This window comes from Mytilus californianus, unplaced genomic scaffold, assembly GCF_021869535.1.
Source record: "Mytilus californianus isolate M0D057914Y unplaced genomic scaffold, xbMytCali1.0.p SCAF_2, whole genome shotgun sequence".
In the NCBI taxonomy this organism is placed as follows: domain Eukaryota; kingdom Metazoa; phylum Mollusca; class Bivalvia; order Mytilida; family Mytilidae; genus Mytilus; species Mytilus californianus.
In genome coordinates this window covers 69,334,278-69,357,745 of record NW_026262668.1, presented here as the reverse complement: position 1 = coordinate 69,357,745, position 23,468 = coordinate 69,334,278, and the positions used below count along the sequence as shown (strand labels likewise).

At 33.7% G+C, this 23,468-nt stretch overlaps 3 protein-coding genes across 4 annotated transcripts in view; 2 read left to right on the top strand and 1 right to left on the bottom strand.

The window, feature by feature from the left end:
- LOC127728151 (40S ribosomal protein S18) overlaps window positions 1-23,468 on the top strand; it is an 821,762-nt gene that overhangs the window by 591,726 nt on the left and 206,568 nt on the right. The gene's annotated exons all lie outside the window — the stretch shown is intronic.
- Window positions 11,080-14,619, top strand: LOC127728117 (uncharacterized). Its single transcript, XM_052235354.1, has 2 exons — window positions 11,080-11,261; window positions 11,622-14,619. The coding sequence occupies exon 2, from the start codon at window positions 11,651-11,653 to the stop codon at window positions 12,626-12,628; it is 978 nt and encodes a 325-aa protein (XP_052091314.1). The 5' UTR covers window positions 11,080-11,261; window positions 11,622-11,650; the 3' UTR covers window positions 12,629-14,619.
- On the bottom strand, window positions 13,902-19,388 carry LOC127728120 (endonuclease G, mitochondrial-like). The gene is made up of 3 exons (XM_052235359.1): window positions 18,796-19,388; window positions 17,363-17,475; window positions 13,902-15,038 (listed from the first exon to the last, which is right to left on the bottom strand). The coding sequence occupies exons 1-3, from the start codon at window positions 19,357-19,359 to the stop codon at window positions 14,771-14,773; spliced, it is 945 nt and encodes a 314-aa protein (XP_052091319.1). The 5' UTR covers window positions 19,360-19,388; the 3' UTR covers window positions 13,902-14,770.

Sequence of the window (23,468 nt, the reverse complement as noted above, 5' to 3'; positions counted from 1 at the left end):
TTGAAGCACATCAAATCTGTTTTTATGACTCATTAGACAGGTATTTTTACTTGACCCGTATACTTCATTTCTTGGTAATGTGGATTTCTATTGTTATTATATCAACATGTAGCCTAAACATATAAAAATAATGGATTCTGAAGCGAGATGATGTATCAAATAGTTTTGCTTTGTACGTTTTCAAGACAAAACAGTCAACTCAAACACGGCAATTTAATGCTTAGCCTTTACAAACATCAGTTTTTCAATGGATTTTTTTTTTTGGGCGGAATTTATGCTTTGCACAAAAAAAGATCTAAAAGAGTCTGGATGGGTTTTACAGATAGAGCATATAACGAACACATAAATATGGACAAAAAAACATAAAGATTGGGGAGTATCGGGGTGGAAAAGTATAAAGAATAAGGTAATACTATACTGATTACAAAAATAAACGATGTACAGAATGAATAAATCTTGCGAGAAATTCGTATTTTGTTATCATTTTTTTTTCTAAACCGAGGCATTTATAGTTGCACAATGTAAAAATAATCCATGGCCTTAGTAAATTGATTTTGAATATGCTATTTCATATATATATATATAAATCGTCATCTTTATTCAGGTTATGCAAGTAGTGCATTGCAACAGTGTGCTACTCCCTTCCTTGGTAATTTCAAGTTCACTTTTCAAGATACGATAAGCCAAGAAAGTACAGGCAACATAACTGCGTGTGATACTCTTAAATCAGCCAATGTAACATATGTAACAGGATCTTCCAACGAACTTAAAGTAGCCTTTTCTGGTAAGTATCAACATTCGAAATCGTTTAAATATTAAGCTATAATTGTTTTTAATTTTAAATCGAACCCTTTGTCTCTAAATGTTATAAATATGTAAAACGAGGTACATGAGGGATTTCGAAAATAAATTGACACTATTTTATAACTAAAGGGGTACTTGCTGGCCCACTGAATTTATTCAAACTCACAAACTGGATTTAATATTGACTACTACTATCGATGAAAGTTCCATAGAAATCGATCAATCATGAATACACAATGTTTGGAAGCATTATAAAGTATCAACATTTGGTGTATGTTCCTGACTGGACGCCATCTAATTAACTATTGACATGACCCACGAAAACTGTCGATTGGTATGTGACCCCGTTATAAATATAAATATTTACAGACAGGTAAACATAAATTACAAATAGACAGGTAAGCACGTGCAACCGTATAAGGTAGACTTTCTTAGTTTGATCTCATTTCATACAATGTACATACAAACATACAAATTAAATATAAATTATTAACTCATAACTTGTTTAAGACTGATTTTTTTTCGGGCCGAATCAATCAGAGATATCGGTCTTCCTTTGCTGCCCTTCTTAGTTTGATTTCGGTTTCAATCATTGTACATGCGACACATGCGAAACCCATCTCCAACAAAGGGTATATCAAAGGTCGCATGAATACGGATTCAAATGAGGTTGAAATTATTTACATGCAATCAAATTATTATACTCCAACAAGGTTTTTGAGCCTGTATTAACATGATTAACAAAATTGAACCAAACTGGCTGTTATATGCGAAATATTATTTCCATATTCTGCTTTTATAAATGTTTGCAACAAAACAATCTTATTTGTATTTGTTGTCTTAGTCGTGGCTACATACAATTATTATGATTTCAAGTCAAGTTTAGACACATACAAGGCAGAACGTCTTGGTGGTCTTGTTGTAGGGTGTTTGCCTCGATGGGGTATGGTATCGATCCCTGAGCAGGTAAAACCAAAGATTCGAAAAGTGGTATCGACTGCGTCTCCGCTAAGGGAGCGACTCTGAGTGTGAATAATGTGTCAATGTAGGGTGGCATGTCGTTCTGAGGGCACTTATAAACTAGCGCCAAAACAAATGGCTCAGCGTGTCATTCTAAAACAAAGCCGTCTTGAATGTGTTTTCCGCGAGCCAGAGTGTTCTACCATCTAACACATGCATGGAAATAATTGCTACTGGATACTAAACACCAATAAGTTTCATCATCATCGTCGTCATCACCATCATCATCGTCGTCATCATCAGCATCCACCATTATCAAACAAGGCAGAAAATACGGGAACCGATAAGTATTGAAATTCATCTCGGTAATCTAGGTAATCGATATTAACAGTATCAGTTCAAAAGAACGTTGAAATGTATTCTAAATATTGATCAGTGTACAAATGTATACCAGAGTTAAGGAAACATAATGTTTATAGATTCATTAGTGATTCCATTCTAAGGAATACTTTTGACAGAAGGCATTTGGTACATGTTCATATCTGCAAACTAAGAGTTTACCATACAAAACACACTCTTTGCACATTCATTGTGACATTAGAATAACGTTATAATAACATTATATAAACACGTTAAATGTCACAAGAATCACATTATTTAAGAGTTAACTTGATATTTTTTACTTATACAGGCAATAGGTATTTTGGATGTGTTGTGAATATAGAGTCTGGTTCTACATACTATACATCATGGTATAACTTTGATTCAGTCATATCCAATGGAATTAATCCAAGATTTGCGTGTGTGGTAAGATTAAAACACTTATATCTTGATGAAACGAGTTTTTTGTTTTTATATCTGCAAAAATTGCGAGTTGTGAATTGCACAAAATGTATCAACTTCATATTGTTTTTCTATATCATAACGAAAACCGGTTTCAATGCAGTTAATCGCAGCTCGATTTTCTTAACTCTTTACTTGCCTTTTGTAACTTCCATGTTGACAGAACCCGCATCTCGATTTGTCTGCTTGCGACTCGACATTGTTAAATTTCAACAGTTCTATTATGTCCTGATATGTTGAGAACTTCAATACACAAAACGTTATGTTAGGTAAAGTAAAGGTGGAAGGTACCAAAGGGACATTCAAAACTGACAAACCCGTGGCAAAAATAATAAGAAGAAAAATTACACAACTTAGGACTCAGCAATAAAAACCCCATTAAGAACTGGGGTTGATAATGAACCATTACAAACTGGGGGTGATAATGAGCTATTACAAACTGGGGACGATAATGAACCATTACAAACTGGGGGCGATAATGAACCATTACAAACTGGGGTGATAATGAGCCATTACAAATTGGGGATGGTAATGAGCCATTACAAACTGGGGATGATAATGAGCCATTGCAAACTGGGGATGATAATGAGCCATTACAAACTGGGGATGATAATGAGCCATAACAAACTAAGGATGATAATTAGTCATTATAAACTTGGGATTATAATGAACCATTAAAAACTGGGGGTGATCGGGAGACATAATGAGTCTCTGCTTTGCTCTCATATTTAAAGATGAAATAATATACGATGTAGTTTAGATGTTAACTTTCAGTCCTTAAAAGTATTTCTTCTTTAATGTTTTCAAATGTCATTATATTATCTTCTTTCGTCAAACAGTTTGGTTTTCAAACCATTGTTTCTATCCGCTTTATGTCAATCTAATGAGATGTTTGGTATACGTCAATAAGACTGATAACCAACGACATAAAAACCAAAAGACATCTTTAAGGCAATATATTGTGTTCACCAATATACAGCTGTCTTTACAATATGTCAAGCTATATTTCGCCCCAAGTTAGTCTACAGGATTATGAAAGAATTTATCAAAAAATATCAAATATCTGTCATCTCGTATTATACACCAGGGCCAAAATCCGATTTCTTCCCTTGTGAGATGTGGGTACGGCAAGGGGAAAACCTTTCACCTGCGTTGTTTTCTATATTTAAGTCTCCCAAACGAAGTTTGGGAAGACTTATTGTTTTTGCTCAGTTCTTCTTCTTCTTCTTCTTCTTCTTCTTCTTCTTCTTCTTCTTCTTCTTCTTCCGCCGCTTTTAAATTTGAACTTGTCCGCACCCGTTCTCCAAAACCGCTTGTCAGATTAACTTAGGGTTTCACACTAACATGTCTAGTGGTGCAATCAGGGTTTTGTTTGTGCAATGGGGTTTATATAGGGGTACTTTGTTCTATAAAGAAAAGAGGGTTTTACTATAGAACCCTATGGGATTTTATTTTTTTAAATTTTCAAATGATTATAAATTGAAAACCGTTTGTGATAGACACAATCTTTTTAATTGAAAATGTTCTAAATGATAAAGCCCATTAAATGAAATACAGGGTTAGTCCCCAGGGTCCACCCCACCCCTGCCATTTAAGAAAGTTCTAATACCTTGTAAGTGGTCAAGATCCCCACCCCTAAACCATATATATTTTGGTTTGTTATGCTAAGATGGTTTGAATGATATACATGGTTAGTCCCCAGGGGTCATCCCGACCCCCTGCCATTTGAGAAAGTTCTAATATCTTGTAAATGGTCGAGATCCCCACCCCTAAACCATATATATTCTGGTTTGTCATGATAAAGCACATCAAATGAAATACAGGGTTAGTCCCCAGGGGTCACCCCCACCCCTGCCATTTAAGAAAGTTCTAATATCTTCTAAGTGGTCAAGATCCCCACCCCTAAACCATAAATATTCTGGTTTGTCATGCTAAGATGGTTTGAATGATATATAGGGTTAGTCCCCAGGGGTCATCCCGACCCCCTGCCATTTGAGAAAGTTCTAATATCTTGTAAATGGTCGAGATCCCCACCCCTAAACCATATATATTCTGGTTTGTCATGATAAAGCACATCAAATGAATAATAGGGTTAGTCCCCAGGGGTCACCCCCACCCCCTGCCATTTAAGAAAGTTCTAATATCTTGTAAGTGGTCAAGATCCCCACCCCTAAACCATATATATTCTGGTTTGTCATGCTAAGATGGTTTGAATGTTATACAGGGTTAGTCCCCAGGGGTCATCCCGACCCCCTGCCATTTGAGAAAGTTCTGATATCTTGTAAATGGTCGAGATCCCCACCCTAAACCATATATATTCTGGTTTGTCATGATAAAGCACATCAAATGAAATACAGGGTTAGTCCCCAGGGGTCACCCCCACCCCCTGCCATTTAAGAAAGTTCTAATATCTTGTAAATGGTTGAGATCCCCAACCCTAAACCATATATATTCCTATTTGTCATGTCTCGAACACTTGAATGACGTATACGGTCAGTCCCCAGGGGTTCCCCCACCCCCAATGTTCTAATATCTTGTAAATGGTTGAGATCCCCACCCCTAAACCTTATATCTTCCTGTTCGTCATGTAATTAACATTTGAATGACGTATAGGGTCAGTCCCATGGGGTTCCTCCCCACCCCCAATGTTCTAGTATCTTGTAAATGGTTGAGATCCCCACCCCTTAACCATATATATTCTGGTTTGTCATGCCAAGATGATTTGAATGATATACAAGGTTAGTCCCCAGGCATCACTAATGCATATAACTTTACTGGACCAAACCAATTTTCACTGGACGTTGCCCAATGTCAGGCGACCCTGGGAATTACGAAAATAATGTGAACGACTTTCCAAACAAGTTAATCTTTTTTTGTAATTTATCATTCTAACATCATTATACCAATTACAGTTATACAATACTGTATAAATTACGTCTGCTTTTATATAGATAGCACAATATGACAGTACAAACATAACAGCATCACAACGAGTTCGTATGTGCCATGAAGGTCAAACTGCTACTTCTAAACCAGCAGACAACGCAGTATTTTATCCCGAGTCAGTAGCTGCAGCAGGTGGCCTTCTCCATCTGACACCTTATCGTGAGTAATAAGTAAAACATTTTCTATTAGGATTCATAGGATTTTTTTTTAATATCTGTCTTCAAGTTTCTACAAGTAAGAATGAGTAAGAATAAAATGAGATATACAGTATAAGGATTGAAACATCAATCTATCAACATAAACAGCCTAAAGACAAAAAGAAGTCAACGTACTGTCTTTGATAATATACAGGTGTCTATAAACATTTTACAAGTTCTAAATCGCCACGAGTCTAAAATTAATTTGCGAATAAATCCACTAGAAAATTTCATAGATCTATCACCAAACTTTCGTAATGCCAAAGAATCTCTAATACTCTGAGAAAAAAATGGTTTTTGAGTGTGACAATTCCCATCACTAGATTAAATTTAATCAATATGGCTCTATGTCCTGAAGCTAACAAGCGCATGGCAGTTTGTAATTCTCCCTTTTCATTATTTAGTTTGTATCATCTGAGGAACAGTTTGTAAAAGACATTGATTTCCAAATGTCCTTCTCGACTTTCAATTCGGACTTGTGTCAATACTTCCATATTTCATGTAGGAGAACTGGTTATGCGGCAGTACTCATATTTTTCTGAATTTGCTTCTTTTTAAAGATCAGGACAAGAAAGTTTGATTGAAGTAGTAACTGTTTATTATTGTGTATTAGAAATTGAAGTCAAATGGTGACATAACCATCTTCATAATTAGCTTGCTTACATGTATGGTATCCATAGCAACGACCATTTCTAATCAAATGTAAGAAAATTTGGAATCCTCTTAAAAAAAATCTTTAAAAGAATAAATTAACGACATTGACGTACTGCATTTAAAAAATCAGCAGGGCGCTTAATCCCAAGGCGAATTATCTACCAAAAATAAGTAAAGATCGGATGACTCAAAAAACACATTGTCGAAAAACAAAACCTTTTCCCAAATTCTAGTGTATTGGTAGGCAAAAGGGGTCGTGTTCTTTCCAAAGGGCATTCGACAGTTAAGTTTGCTGAAGGTTAGATAACTAATTCAAAAAATATCATTCTGAAACCAAATGTTTGCTCCAATTTAGTTTATCAACATCAGTTTGACATTTACCTTTGAACGAATGACCTAATTTAAAGATCAATAGGGATCTTTATCATTTCATGTTGCATTATCAAATCAACTTTCAAATTGGCTCATTGAACCATAACAGAAATTCGAAATTATAATGCATTTATCTGTTTTATTTTCTGAAGTATTACTGATTTCATTATTTCAAAATAGATGCACATTTGTAAAGAAAGCACATACATTCGGCGAAAATTGTTCTGAAATTTGTATTAAAATAATTAAACATCCAATTATTAATGCAAATATTTTTCTTTGAAATTGATGTATTTTTGATACGTAAATTTAAATTTTAATGATGTCAAATGATAATAGGGTGATCGACTTCGTTTTTACGATACACGTCTTTGAAAGTGCTGTTCTAGGTGAAAAATACCACAAAACATCGAAATAATCGTAATTTCATCGCGTTCTAAGCCGTAAAAAGTCGATTTTTTTTCACCACCATCTAGGTAACAGTTTGGTTAATTTACCAAAAACGAAGTCGGTGACCTTATGATTATTTTATATTAATCAAACGAAAATTTATGTATCAACAACATATCAATTTTAGAAGAGAAAAATCTAGGCATTTGTTATTCGACAAAATTAGGAACGATTTTATGTGCTATATATTCAGCTATAATTGATTAATTAAACTATTTTATGTGCTTTTTAAACAAATGTTAACCTATTTTGAAAGTATTCATTTAGTTCTATTTAAAACAAAAATGAAATGAAAAAGAAATGCGTTATTTTTTTCGATTTTCTGTTACTGTTCAGCGAGTCAAAGTTGTATTAAAGTTTTTACCAAAATCTGTGACATATAAAAATAAAAGGATGTGGTATGATTACCAATGAGACAATTCTCGACCAAAGACCAAATGACATAGAAGTTAACAACTAAAGGTCATCGTACGGCCTTCACAATGAGCAAAACTCATACCGCATAGCAAGGCCCCGAAATGACAAATATGGAATAATTCAAACGATAAAACTAACGGCCTGATGTATGTACAAAACAATAAACGAAAAAAAAATATGATACTAGTACACAACAACAAACGGCAACCACTTAATTGCAGGCTCCAGACTTGGGGTAGGTACATACATACTTATGCGGTGTTAACATGTTTGCGGGCGCACAACCCTCCCCCTAACCTATAGGACAGTGGTGTAGTTTATTTACTGAACCTTGACTTAAACCACCCGTTTATTGATCAATCAAAAGTCTTTTATTTCAAGTTTCTTACTTTTGAAATAAATGTAGGCAAAACATATACAACAAGACATATTTGTATATTTATATCCAAGGTCAACAAACGTTTCTTTGCCTCTTACCTTGAAGGTCGTGTTGTTTATGTATTGCCGACACTATAAACTGTCATATGTATGTTCAAATGTATTTTTAAAATATTTATACTAATAACCCTATTCTTTTTTTCCTTCTTTTTTTGTAGTGACATGTGGTAAGTAATCTATAGAAAACAACTATTATGGATAGTCACAATGACATTAAATAGTTGATGTCACGTGATGGTACGTATTGTAGAAGTCTGCGAGTGAAAATATGATGATGGGATACAACTGAAAATTGGAAGATCTTAGTACTAGAGTGCTGTTTTGTGTAGTCAATTCAAGTGAAAAAAAATTAACACTTCTAGTCTGGAACTACAGTGGGAAATATAGTGACAAAATATTACCTCCCCTGTAAACTTTGAAAACTAGATCTTCTCAATGTTTGTCCCATTTTAGCAAAGACGCTATCAATTATGGATTCACGGAAAAACGTTCTGGTGAATAGTAAAAATAGAAATAGATTGAAATAAAAACAAAACTTCCACTCAATGTTATCATTTCCCTCCTTAAGTAGCAAACGACGAGTACAGCAGGCTATAGATGCTTGGAGTAAAATTTGTTTAAAATGTTGCTATGCGAATAAATTCCTGGAGTACCAACTTCAATTTATTTTTTTACTGTCTGTATACCTCTCTGGAACATGCTAATTATTCGTATATATATAAAGCTAGACCAGAGAAAGTCGGGGACAAATTTCCAAAGGAATCGATTGATATGCAGCAAATATTGGCACTTTTAAAATTAAGTTACTAAGCAAAATCAAACAGACCTTATCTCGATGTAAACATCGAATGTGAATATATCGAGAAGACCGCAAATACCTGTACAAAACTCGAGAAGACCTTTTCTAAAAGTTGTATACAAAATAGTTGAAAGATACGTAATTTATAAAAATAGTTATCTTTAATTGTTTAACCTGCAGACAGACATTTAAATGTTTACATTCACGAAAAGACAATAGTTCTCTATTGAATGTACATGGGACAAGAGCAGACCGGTGTGCTCGATAACTTAGGTGTGAAAAAATAAGCAAACTTTGGGAAATAGTAACATGCTAAGGACTTTTTGGAACACTTAGAAAATTGGTGACCCGAAAGATCTTTCGATTTTGTATGTACATGATTTTTCCATTCTTTTATATTAATATGCAGCAAACTTTTAGATTGGCAGTTTTTAAATTTCAGTTTCACAAGTTTCTAAAGCAATTATCTCGATAAATACTGAACATAAAACATCGTGTATTTGCATGTATATTTCTAATAAAACAGTTTGACAAATAATTTCTTTAAAATGTATAATTATTATTTAGAAATAACTTTTGATCAGTATTGTCACCGGTATTGTTTTATTATTGATTTCTCGACTCTATCATAAGAAGAGTGGGTTTTCTTTTGTTTTCGTTCATTGGATATCCCACTGATTAGAGCTTGCTTGAAATTACATTCCTCCGGAGTAATTGGCTGGTATTGGTATTATGATTTTATCGTAAAAGTATATATTTTTATTAACATGAAAACACAATAGATTTTCGGTAATAAATGTTAGCTATAACTACATGCAGTAACTATATACCATATATGCAAACACTTGATCACGAAAAGCAACAAATTCTAGTCGTATATACAAATATAATTTTGAACAATAATCACCGTTTATAACGCCACATGCGGGTGGAGTGTTGGCTATGTTTTACAAGGGTTGGTATTTCGAAGCAAAGAAATAACGATCGAGTCAAAGAAAGGTGAAGGTTTATAATTGTTAGTGCTAAATCCTATATTGCACAGACGGTACCGAATAATTGTCAATCTTACTCAAACAATTCTAGACGTCCTAAGTGCTCTGTTTTCTCGAACATTTCTCCTCGGTTTTTGTGGTCACAGACTCTAAGACTTGAAATTGCAAGTTTCTAGATAAAATTCATTTTTAGGGACCAGAGTCCGTAAATTTGTATAGAAATTAACTCATATTATAGTATGAGACCTTTTGTCAACAATGGCCCCTCATTGTGGTAGAATATTCTTCTGTATGCAATTTCTAAAAAAAATACTTTGTAGCGTGGGGTATAAATATCAAATGGAACTGGAATCAAAAATAGATGGTATAAATATGCTGCATTAGTAATAAAAGTGTGTCCCAATACAAATTCGCACCTAGTATAAAGACTTTTGCTATCTAATAAACTTATTGTTGCCTCCTAATCAGGTTTAGTAACAATCTAAAAAAAGAGACAGAAGATACCAAGGAGACCATCATAACGACAAGTCAAAGAAAAACACTTAATATCATGGCAAGAAATATAAACAACAACAAAAAATAAAACCTTAGTCTACAAAACATTACACACCAAAAATTGGAGTTGATGTCAGGTTCTCCGGAGGGATAATCACATCCTGCATCACTAGCGGTATCCGTTGACACTTTCGAAGGAATGACAAACTTTGCCTCTGAACCCCTGGTTCAATAGCTTCCTTGTAAGCAGCAACTCTCTTTCATAAAAATCACGATAAGATACGCAAGCTCTGATAGAGATATGTACTCAATTTGAAGGAGCTGCAAGAATGTGGCTAAATTAAATACAATGGTGATCAAAAGCTGAAATCATCTCTGTTGTCATAAAGTTCATATCCTGAATTGCCAACTTCTAGTCGGTGTAAGTCAAATTATGAAGAGAACATAACTGTGGATGCAATATCCTTTATTTCTAGTTCGGTGGAATAGAATCGATCAACATAGTAATCAAAAGAATGATTTAGTGAGAAGAAATCGTCTATAGAGCGGTGCGTGTAGGTACAGAATAATTCTAGCTTCTTTAAATCATTCTTGATAAGCTACTGTATAAAGTCTGTCTTATATGAACAATGAACAGTTTAGCAAAGAGATAGGAAGGAGAGCACAGTTAAAACATAGTAAAATATGTATTCAAACTGTATTATTGTAGACTATTACATTTTTTCTTTCTTTTTCAAGTTCCCTCTACTGATTCGAGTGGATCATCTAATGCTGGAGTCATCATTGCTGTTGTGGTTATACTGTTACTGCTAATAATTGCTGTTGTAGGAGGAATCTTGTTCTACAAGTTTTATTATAAACCGAAGCAAGATGAGAAGAAAAGACTCCATGAAGGTAAATTATACATTAAGCATAGATATAAATTATCATAAAGCAAAAACTTAAACTTTCCTCTTTTCGTCTATGTTTTGGTTACGAAACTTTCCGCATTATTATCTGGTGCTGTAAAATTGGTACCTTTAACCTTTTAAACATCTCTTATGAGGAATCAAAAGAAATATATTCACGGTTCGTAAGAATATTATTTAGAAGATTATCGGTTTTCAACGCACAAATATAAAAACATATTAGCCGCTCAACACGATGTAAAGCTTTTTTGCTCATCGTACATCTTTCGTAGTTTGATATCTTTTTTTCTTGTCCCATCTCTGTAATCGAAGTTTGTTTTTAGATAAAAAAAAAATTTAATTCCAGAGCAAAAAAAACCTAGAAGCCATATTGGAATGATGAAGAAATCAGTGGATGCAGGCATTGGTGGAGGAATTCATAAAGAGAAGATCGACATGATAAATATGGTAGACATGGATGATGATGATGGGATAGAAGGTAGCGTCACTGGTATAAATCCTGATAAATTCCGTGAATATAATAATAATATGAAGCTTAGTGCAAATTTTATTGGCACTTCCACCCCTGCAACGCCCAGTGGTGTCGATGCTGATTTTTCAGATCCTAATTTCGTACCAGAAAATGATACCCCGAAAGAAAAACCAAAGCTAACTTCAGGATTCTCAGCGAACATGCAAGGAACAACAACGAATGAAACGCCAAGAACGGCTGCTGATTTAAACGGCCATATCCCGAATGGGCATATATCTGGAGATATGGCAAAACAACCAGTGAACAAAGGACAGGACAAAAGCGGACATATTCCAAATGGAAATACACCAGGAGATAAAACAAAACAAGCCGTCAATGTTGAGCAGCCAATAGCAGTGACTACTGCAGTCGTGCATAATAGTTCAAGCGGAATCCGAAGAGAAAAATCGATCATGAAGCCTACTGCTAAAGACGGTGAAGCGTTGAATGACAAGCCTATTTTAATTGTACCTACGGAGAAAAAGACGGCAATTGCTACAATTAATCCATATACAGAGGAAAACAATAAAACCCCTCAACAGAATCCACAACCAACAGAGGAAGATAAGCGGGAAGAAAAATTAAGAAAATCCGTATCTTTTGCGACTGATAAACCCGCCATAACTTCAAATTCAAATTCGTCTTCAAATTCAAACAATTCTCCACCTGGCATTTTAAACATGTCAAAGGACAAAACAAGTTTACCTGGAGCCATTCAAGACGTTCCTGACACCCTCATCACGCTTCCACGTGAACGTTCTAACCTTCTTGGTCCTAGGGATACAACATTACCGGAAATAGACTTAAAGAAAAACACAGTCCCAGATATGTCTAACTTTTAAAAGTGTATAAATGAGTATAGTTTTTACCTACATGTACATTTAATTTTTTTTTTATGTTTATTACCATGTTTCTTGTCATTTGACATATATATCAGCTTATGCAATATTTATGACATCCGGACTTATGTAATCGTTCAGTTTTGTGATGTAGCAAACTTATTTCTTGTAATACGAGGTAAAAGTTATTTTTGATGCATTGAGTCTTAGATATGAATGATTTACAAAAAGTAAACTTCTGAAACCAACCAACTCTTGCTTAATACGAAAAGACGAAATTAAATTTAAAAACGTCCTAGCTTTAGTTTAATAAAAACAAATAGAATGGAAAGCAATGTCATGTGAATAAATCTCTACTGCAAGCTTTTTTAATTCACTGCTTTAAAAAAAACGGTGTTACTAGGCCTTTTTTACAACCAAGTTCAGCAGACTTGCCAAATGAGTCAAAATATCGTAGGCTTGAAACGATTCGACAACTTATGATGGACAATGGCAGAAAAAACAATATGACTTCCATTATCAAAAAAATATTACATTTTAAAGACAAGACTTTATATGATTTCTCTCGATTTTATTCAAACTTGTTGCTGTATAAGTCCAAATGACTTCCATTATTAAAAATATATTACATTTTAAAGACAAAACTTTATATGATTTCTCTCGATTTTATTCAAACTTGTTGCTGTATAAGTCCAAATGACTTCCATTATTAAAAAAATATTACATTTTAAAGACAAGACTTTATATGATTTCTTTCGATTTTATTCAAACTTGTTGCTGTATAAGTCCATTTCTATTTTTCCCAATCATTAAAATGCCAACAAGATAAAAGGATTCATGAATCTTAATATTATAATTATGACGCATGGTTTTCATGGAAGAAATCATTAAATCCACTAAACTATTGAGAACTCCACCAAAATAACCCATCTATAAATTGCATTCAAATCTCAGGAACTTAACATGCATTACAATAGTTCACGCTTTACGATAACAAAGCCGAAAACCTGTATTTTAAGGCCTCCTATAGACGGAATAAGCATAGACATACATGTAGATTGGTTCAAAAGGAAGTCTAGCCAACAAAGCTTCAAATAAAACATTTATCACACATTTTAGCAGGAAGGGGAAAACTTATTGTTAATTATGTTATACATACTGTATTATGAAATTTTTAAATCATCTTGGACATTGTAGTTAATATTGTTTCATGTGTATGATAATTTTTATGGTATGCAATTAATTTGCAGCTTTTAACATTTCAATGTTATTTTAAACTATTTTGTGATTTCGAATTTAACAAAAAAGATATTCGTTAAAAACGCATTTGACTAATTAGATTTTTAAGTATTATGAAGTGTTATGCTTTTTGTGTATTGTGTATCTAAAATACTGAACATTGCTTAATTGCCGAATTTGTACTTTTTAAACGAGGATAGCATAGAGTAAACATGCAACATATACTCTCAAATGAATATTTATTGCGGCATAACAATTACTTTTATTACAAATTGGAACATAACAAATATGAATAAATGCGTTTGAAAATGAGTATGAGATAAAAATCATATCAAACGTCAATTACAAATAATTATTGAACAGTTTGAATTTGTACAGTTATGCAGCTAAGAAATCGAAAAAATATTCCTTAATTTCAATAGTAAGTAATCATTTTTAATTTTTACATGTCATGTTGTTTGAGATTTTGTTTGGTATGTATAGAAATATTCACCCTTGATAAACCGAGTTATCAGACTTTGGTCCTTGTTTGGTCCAAAGAAATCGGACTACATAAACGATATGATACATTTTGAATTTTCGTCTGTATTATAGATATGAGGTTCCATATTATGTTGTGTCAGTATTAGAAAAATAAAAAAATAGATTTAGAAAACTTTAATACCATCTCTGTTATATATATTTGTAAATCTCTGATATGAATTTGCACCAGTAGTATATATTATTGTGTAAATAAAAGTTCTATAAAATACTTATATTACATTTGATCAATCACTACAATTTGCTTCAGTATTTTTGATAACATAACAAAATATTACTTTTCCGTTAATAAGCAAAAGCTTCTCTTCGTGTAATGACTTTCAACTTTATTAAAATGAGTCTATTCACATGGAATCAGCATATGGTTCAACCACTTATCATTTTAATATTTTTTCTTGGAATCTTATCAAATAATAAAAATCCTGCTGCCCTTTCTATCGATTCTAGAGGTACTAGATATTTCTTCAATTTAACATCTTTTGGTAACGGTTGGTTCGGCAATACAAATGGCATAAGTTCATACTGTCCCTGATTATTTTCTATCAACAAAACCTTGAAGAAATGTGTTGGAACGGCAACGTTATTTTTACCAATTACTTCATACTTTACATACACTTTGCCATCCTTTTCTCGTCTGCAAAAAAAAAAAAAAAATTGAGTGATTTTCTACAACTAAATAACTATTCAATTGCATAATACGGAAAGTAATTATACTCATGCATTCCGAAGTACATGCAGATGATAAAACGTCATTTATACAACGACTAAACAACACATAACACCTAAAATAACATCAAGATGTCTTCTGTTTTTTTGTGTTGTTGGGTTGCTGTGTCTTTGATGTATACTGCACATCTCTTTCTTCTTATTCCTATAAATGTTCAGCAAAACTTGAAAATTAATAGTGTGTGTGTGTGTGTGTGCGTATGTTTGTGTTTGTGAGAGCAGACCTCACAAATTCATCACCAAAACTCCTTTATGTACATATATGGTCAGTGGATTTCAATGTTATGTTTTATGAAAAACAAACAAAAATCATTAGAATTATCAAATCAATTTGCAGACTGGCATTAACTAAAGACGATTATATAGAGTTTCACCGAAATCCAGGAAAAAAAAAATGCCAATCCAATTGTTTATGCGGCAAAGACAATATTTTACCATAAAAGACACCAATAAACAGCTGCACCATGAGCGCATGATACGCCCGTCGCTTTTTCAATAGATATAAACCAGTCACCAAAGTTTCATGAAATTGCTCAAGGCATTTTTGAGTAATTGTCCGAAAACTGGAAAATCCCCCTTTTTAATGAATAAAACCCCATAACTCGGAAACGTAAAATCTAAAATTTATTGAATTCGAAAGGGAGCTCACATCAATAGACAAAAACAATTCACCAAAGTTTCATGAAAACTGCTCAAGGCATTTTTGAGTAATTGTCCGAAAACTGGAAAATCTCCCTTTTTTAATGAATATAACCCCGTAACTCGGAAACGTAAATAAAATTTATGAAAATCGAAAGGGAGCTCACATCAATAGATATAAACAATTCACCAAAGTTTCATGAAAACTGTTCAAAGCATTTTTGAGTTATTGTCCGAAAACTGGAAAATCCCCCTTTTTTAATAAATAAAACGCCATAACTCGGATACGTAAAATCCAAAATTTATAAAAATCGAAAGGGAGCTCACTTTAATAAATATAAACAATTCACCAAAGTTTAATGCAAATTGATTGAAGCGTTTTTGAGTTATTGTCCGACATGTTGACGACGGACGGACGGACAACGGTATACCATAATACGTCCCGTAAACGGGCGTATAAAAAGCATTAAGAATTTTTTTTAAATATAAAGTACACAACAGCATTATAAAATATTCTGTAAACTGTCCCTAAAATAAAACTTTAAGCAGATAAATATGTCCCGTCGTCTAACACGGTAACGGACAATGTTTTGCTATGGGAATCCCGATTATTCGTTTGTATCAAACATGAAGGCAGGAGATACAAAATGCCATTTAGTGCTAAAGAATCTCTTAAAGTAGTTATGTTTTAAGAGGATTCGAGTTTCGGATTCAAAGTGTTGACAAATGAACGGACAAAACGATCGCTTTATACACCGCTTCATTAAACGAGTGAACAAAAATGTAAAATTGGTACATGATCAATATGTAAATGTAAATCAAGTTCGATACCTCCCCATTTTTAATACTTTGCCATCTACAATTAATCATGCTAGAAAACATTTGCTTAAAAGTTAAATGAAACGAGAAAGACACCTTTCATACTTGCTATTAAAACAATTCTAATTGCAAAAAGCAGGTTCTATAGTCTTAGATTTTTATAGATTACGGCAAATATGAACTTTATGGATATATGTGTTCATTATAGTCAAGTCGGTTCGTTCGACCAATTTCCCCTGAATTTATTTCAGAACAAGGCCATTTTCAAAAAGTCTTGATTTTAACTAAAATTCATAGCATCATAGGTCCATGTTTGGATAAATCACCAAAATATACACGCGTGATGACCTTTTGATTGTAGCAAATACAGTGGAAATTGGCTTTCCTTACTAACTGTTAGCTGCTTATTTGTATGCATGAACATGTAATATCTACAGCTATCTAGACATTCTTTGATATGACCTCCGAGGCTCGGCAACTGTCTCGAGGATCGCCTAACTGTCGTCTAAAAACTAGAAATACTGCCACTATGAATATCTCCAAAATGGTACAAACAAAGAGGACAATAGACAATAAAATGTCTCTTCCCACAAATTTCTAAAAGTAAAATTAAATATAGCCTAGCTAAAAAGACGGATTCAATTACGATTATGTTTTTTTTTTTCGTTCTTCCGATGACCATTTATTTAGAAACGTGTACTTTATATACAAAAAACAATATAAAACTCTTGATCGCTACAATGTTTTCTTCAAAAATAACTTATATCATGTTACCTTGGTAGATAGAGGGGTCCTGTACAACAGTATAAATTCCTGTTTTGTCTGGCTTTCGCTCTAACGTATTTTTCTAAATCATTCCAGGCATCTCTATTGAACCCATCTCCAACCTATTCGAAAAATAGTTGACATAATTAATAAAAATAAAATTTCCTGTACAACAATTTAATTGACAAAGCTAAAGGACAATTCAACTTGAAGTACGATTTTTTTTTATAAATTTAGCATTTTGAAATTTACTCAATTTCTGTGTATGACCTGGCTACAACTTTTAAACATGCCTATTTCTGTAATATCCACTTTGCATACCATATATGGATAAAAGAGTGTGTGGAATATTGGTCAATAAGAAAACAACAGTCGAGTTATACTACATTGTACATTCCTGTCTATATAATTCCTTAAAGGAATACGCTGTTATTTTATAAACTCAGTCAAAATTTACAGGTATGATAAATACACTCATCATAGATACCAGGATTAAAATTGTATACGCCAGACGCGTGTTTCATCTACAAAAGACTCATCAGTGACGCTCGAATCAAAAAAATAAAAAGGTCAATAAAGTACGAATTATACTAAAACTCTGGAATAATATTATTTTCAACTGCTTCTGAGGAGCTAAAAGCGTGCCCTCATAACAATTCAGTTAGAGAGCGATTTTATAACCATTCGCCATCCCCATCGCCTATCCGTCGTCATTTGCAGTTTTCTATTCACTTTTCACATTTCCAAGTAGATGTTAGCTTACATTTGTGTGTGTATAGCTGTAAAATGAGCATTTTCAAATCTGTTTTATTGTGAAGTACAACCAACAATACTATATTGTACTAAGGACGGTATGATGTTATATAAGCATTTTTTAAGTATTTTGATCTTGCTTTTATTATTGCCATGATTATATGTTTAAGTTCAAGATAATGATATAACCTTTCAGGCATCGATCATTTATCTTTTGTTGGCGGAGGGGGGTTGTTTGGTTTCTTTATAAAATAAATTCTTTGATTCTAAATTTCTTGAAATAAAAATATTTCAGAAGGGAAATGAAACCACAATAGTTTGTTTCAATTGAGAATAAAATAAATACACATTTAAGTTCTTCCTGTATGTTATTGAAAAAAAAAATTGACGCGTCTTGTTCACCAATGTGCTTAATTAATTAAAAGGATTAGGTTAAGTTTCGCCTTTTATCTTAAATGAAGTTTTCACTTTCGTGTATTTATATCTTTTACTAGTAAATCTAAAAATCTTCATAAACCTTTTTTGAATAAAATTGTTTATCTTTTTAGCAAGCAACGTGACATCATGGCCTACCGAAATAGTGACTGTCTGCTTTATTATTGTATGGTTCAACCGAATCACGTTGTAATTTCTAAGATCCTGCATGTATTTATATGTCAAACGCCAAAACACAAAAATCTAAATAGTACCTGTGGGGATACATTGCTGAGAGTAAAAGTCTGGTCCATAGCTTTCTGCGCGTGGCGATGGTTAGCTGCCGCTGCAAGATGCCCCCTGTCGTAGCCACTGTTTTTGAAGTCACTATTTGTAGCCCGGAAGAATTTGTGTATGATGTTGTCTTCCATAAATTCTGATTTACCTCTCTTTATGTTTTCATTCTTCATAACATGTTCTGGTTTGATGTGTTCAAATACCCACTGAGCATTCCGATTCCTTCTATCATAGGACAGAACAAAATTGTCAAAAGATCGGACTTGATCCAGACTAGGAAAGCCAAACTTCATGATTTCTGAAACGCGATTTACAGGCTGCGATTGTGGAAAAGCTGCAGGCATACCTGTAGTGGCTGGAATAGACGATGAGGCAAAAACTGACGGAACGAAAAATGCTTTGGTGTCGGTCTGTGGTAATAAATGAGTTTGGTGATCTTTATTTTCCTTCTTCAGCTTTTCATATTTGGTACCAAAGAATAAACCAATTCCCATAGATGCTCCACAAAGGCTTGCAGCTGTTATAAAATGACCTCTTGACATTGCATAAATAATCCAATGTCAACACTGACACAACGTGCTAGATAATGAACCGGATGTACAATACAATCCAAACTCACTACTGGTGATTAACCTGCGGAATATTTATTTTATTACTACGCATTTATATATATGAATTTATTTTTATTGAACGTTCTATCATCAGCCTTTTTCAGCCGCTGTGCTCGTTTTCTTGCTACATAACAAAAATGATAAATTTTCAGTACCATATATTAGGGAACGACCATTTAACTTCAAAAAGGGGGGTTATGGTTTTTCCTAAAAAAATATTCTGATTCCCAATTTGATGAAAAAAATATTGTGGTCAAGCAGATAACAAAAAATAATTTTCTGACTCAGACAAAAAACCATACATGTATCACAGACTTTTGAAGACTTACAGTCGTTATCAAATTATCTGTAAATGTAGTGTTTCCTCGTAAAAAATTATGTTAGACGATAAAATATTTCTCTCATTGTATTTATTTTAATATCTTTAATAGAAAAAACAAAACAAACAAAAAAACAAATACTTTATTAGAGTCTCACCTCTTTAGAACATTTGACATAAAACACCATTTAATAACAACAGATCAATTTATAAAAGAGTTATGAGAGACTGTAAAACACACATTAAAAATACATTTATATTACATATATCACATATATCAATATATCTAAGCATAAACCACCATAATTTTAAAAAGAAATTCTTGTGAAATACTCACTGATTTAGAAAAACATATTGTTCTTTCGCCCGAAGTTCTGACGATGCTAAATACCTACTGGCCTTACACAAATACTTCTGATTTCAATTAAAATTTATTATGGGACCTCATAAAACCTGTTAGAATTGTTGTTTCTGATTGTTTTCTTGAGCGGTCGTATCCAACCAAAAATGGTAGCTACCTTAGCTAGCTTCCAGTAGTGGTGAGCACGATGTGACCCGGCTGCTTTCCAAATTATGTGTCGTTTCTTTATTCAAGTAAGGGGTCTTTCTGTTCATCACATTGTGTACCTGTACCCAGTCTGGTGGGGTTTTTTTTCGGTGTTCGTGGTTAATGTGGTCTCTTGTACTGTCCAGTGGTTTTGATGATTTTAGTTATTCCTTTCATGTATTTACAACTTTTTACTTCATCTCGACTCAAATGAACCAATATAAGCATTTTTCATTATGTTTCATTTTTGTTCGTTCGTCGCGGTTTTGTTAAAGGTCAAATATGAAATTAGCCATTATCATATCATTTTTAATTTGAACAAAAAATAGAGACTAGTTAATCTAGTTTTGGAGTATTCCTTGCTTGCCGTTCTTGAGTTATAATGTATGCGTCTTGATTATCGAGAAAAAGGTTTGATAAGGTCAATATGTGATCTCTTGAAGTCGAACATCAAAAAGTATTATGAATGAATCTATCAAATATCAGCCATTAGATTCATTTTTTTTTTCATTTAACAAAATAAAGGACAATTTTCTAAACTAAACTATCTGTTGAAGCATGGGCATCATCAGGGGTTTTTTTTTTAACTTGTATCTCTGTTGCAACTTGGATTTATTTGATCGAGAGTAGAATTAAAACACAGGACTGCAATACTATTAGATTGAGATTCGCTTATTGTTTGTTATGGCCAAGTCATGCAATTTGAGAAAAATAAAACTTGGGAAAAATTGCTATCTTATCTCTTTACTTACAGAACAAGGATTTGTGAAAGAAGATAAACGATCAATTTGTCTACGTTACGTGCAAGCTGTTTCGAAATGAAATTGTTTATTTTTATATTGCTGATTGCAGAATTAGTATATGTTAGAAGGTCAGTTTATAATATATCTTTGACTACTCCAAAAAGTGAAAAGAAGAATAAATCTGGTAAAAACCAAAACAGAGCAAACATAAGTACTCATTTTTTATAATGTTCTTAAAGTTACGGGAACGTTTTTCGGTTTCATTTTAAAACATTGAAATGCATCGTTTTGATATATATATATATATATATATATATGAAAAGAACAAATTATAGCAATAATACTAGATTCTTTAAAAATTGTATTTGCTGATCTATTCATCTTCAAAAAGAAGAGAATATTTAACTTCTCTTCTATAGGAGGTACATCTGATCCACGGGAGAGTCGTGTGTTTGCTAAAAAAAAAAAGAAGATATTAATGATGTTCGATAAGAACTTCAGTATGAACCAATATCTTACAGGTTTTTCACGTATTCATGAATTGACAACAAAATTGAAATCGCTTCTGTTACATGAGTATATGGAAAGCGTTCAGAGTGCCTTAAGCGAAAGATAAAAGCGTGTCTTGTTAGTGCTCTCGGCATCTTAGGTAGCTGAGTCTAGATTTTGTTACATTTGATATTTTCTTAATCTGAATTTAATTTTTAAAAATATATCCTTTAAATTATTCTGCTATGTAGAAGTAATTATATCAGGAAGGAAAGTAGACTCCATGGTGCAGCGTTTATTACTTGCCAAAAATTAAAAATGTTCTAAAATTAAGATGCACAGAAATTTTTTTTTTTTTGAATTACCACTGATAATCAAAATAAAACTTTTAAAAACGTTATTTTACTTCAAAAATATTACAGTTAGTCGATTATAAGTAGGTACATGTATATGTATATTTAATTTTAGCCAAACGACACAAGGGTACTATGATCTGAAAGCTTTGAGTGTTAAGGAATTTTTGCGGTTTGATGCCAATCATGATGGAACCATTACATTAAGTGAATGGGAAACTGTGCTCAGAGGTGACGACGATGATGGTAAGTATACTATGTGCTCAGAGGAGACAAGACACGACGTTGACAGTACGTACAGTATGTGCTCAGAGGTGACGATGAGGATAATATCTACAGTATGTGATCAGAGAAGACAACGATGATGGTGGGTACATAATGTGCTCAGAGGAGTCGATGATGATGGTATCTACAGTATGTGCTCAGAGAAGACGACGATGATGGTAGGTACAGAATGTGCTCAGAGGAGACGACGATGATGATAAATACAGAATGTGCTCAGAGTAGACGATGATGGTAGGTACAGTATAAGCTCAGAGGAGACAATTATGATGGTAGGTACAGTAGGTGCTCAGAGGAGACGACGATGATGGTAGGTACAGTTTGCGCTCAGAGGAGACGACGATGATGATATGTACAGAATGTGCCAAGAAGAGACAATGATGGTAGGTACAGTATGTGCCAAAAGGAGACGATGATGGTAGGTACAGTATGTGCTCAGAGGAGACGATGATGATAGAAGTTACAGTATGTGCTCAGATGAGGTGACGATGATGGTAGGAACAGTATGTGCTCAGAGGATACGACGATGATGGTAGGTACAGTATATACTCAGAGGAGACGATGATGCTGGTAAAAATAGTAAGATACGACGATGATGGTAGGTGCAGTATATGCTTAGGGGAAACGACGATGATGGTAGATACAGTTTGCGCTCAGAGGAGACGACGATGATGATAGGTACAGAATGATCCCATAGGAGACGATGATGGTAGGTACAGTATGTGCTCAGAGGAGACGATGATGATGGTAGGTACAGTATGTGCTCAGATGAGACGACGATGATGGTAGGTACAGTATGTGCTCAGAGGGAGACGACGATGATGGTAGGTACAGTATGTGCTCAGATGAGACGACGATGATGGTAGGTACAGTATGTGCTCAAAGGAGACGACAATGATGGTAGGTACAGTATGTGCTCAGATGAGACGACGATGATGGTAGGTACAGTATGTGCTCAGCGGGAGACGACGATTATGGTAGGTACAGTATGTGCTCAGATGAGACGACGATGATGGTAGGTACAGTATGTGCTCAAAGGAGACGACAATGATGGTAGGTACAGTATGTGCTCAATGGAGACGATGATGACGGTAGGTACAGTATGTGCTCAGTAGAAACAACGATGACTTTAGGTAGAATATGTGCCCAGAGGAGACGACGATGACGGTAGATACAGTATATGCTCAAGGGAAAGATGATGATGGTAAATACAGTATGTGCTCAGAGGAAACAATGATGACGATAGGTACAGTATGTGCACAGAGATAACGGCGAAGACGGTAGGCAAGTGTTTGCTCAGTAGATAC

Bases quoted from the DNA above. Each gene is read 5' to 3' on its own strand.
- LOC127728117 (XM_052235354.1), top strand. From the start codon at position 11,651: ATGATGAAGAAATCAGTGGATGCAGGCATTGGTGGAGGAATTCATAAA.
- LOC127728120 (XM_052235359.1), bottom strand. From the start codon at position 19,359: ATGTCAAGAGGTCATTTTATAACAGCTGCAAGCCTTTGTGGAGCATCT. The intron at 17,476-18,795 runs GTACTATTTAGA...TTTTTCGAATAG, and splicing joins TCAGCAATGTATCCCCACAG to GTTGGAGATGGGTTCAATAG. The intron at 15,039-17,362 runs GTAACATGATAT...TTTTTTTTGCAG, and splicing joins GGACCCCTCTATCTACCAAG to ACGAGAAAAGGATGGCAAAG.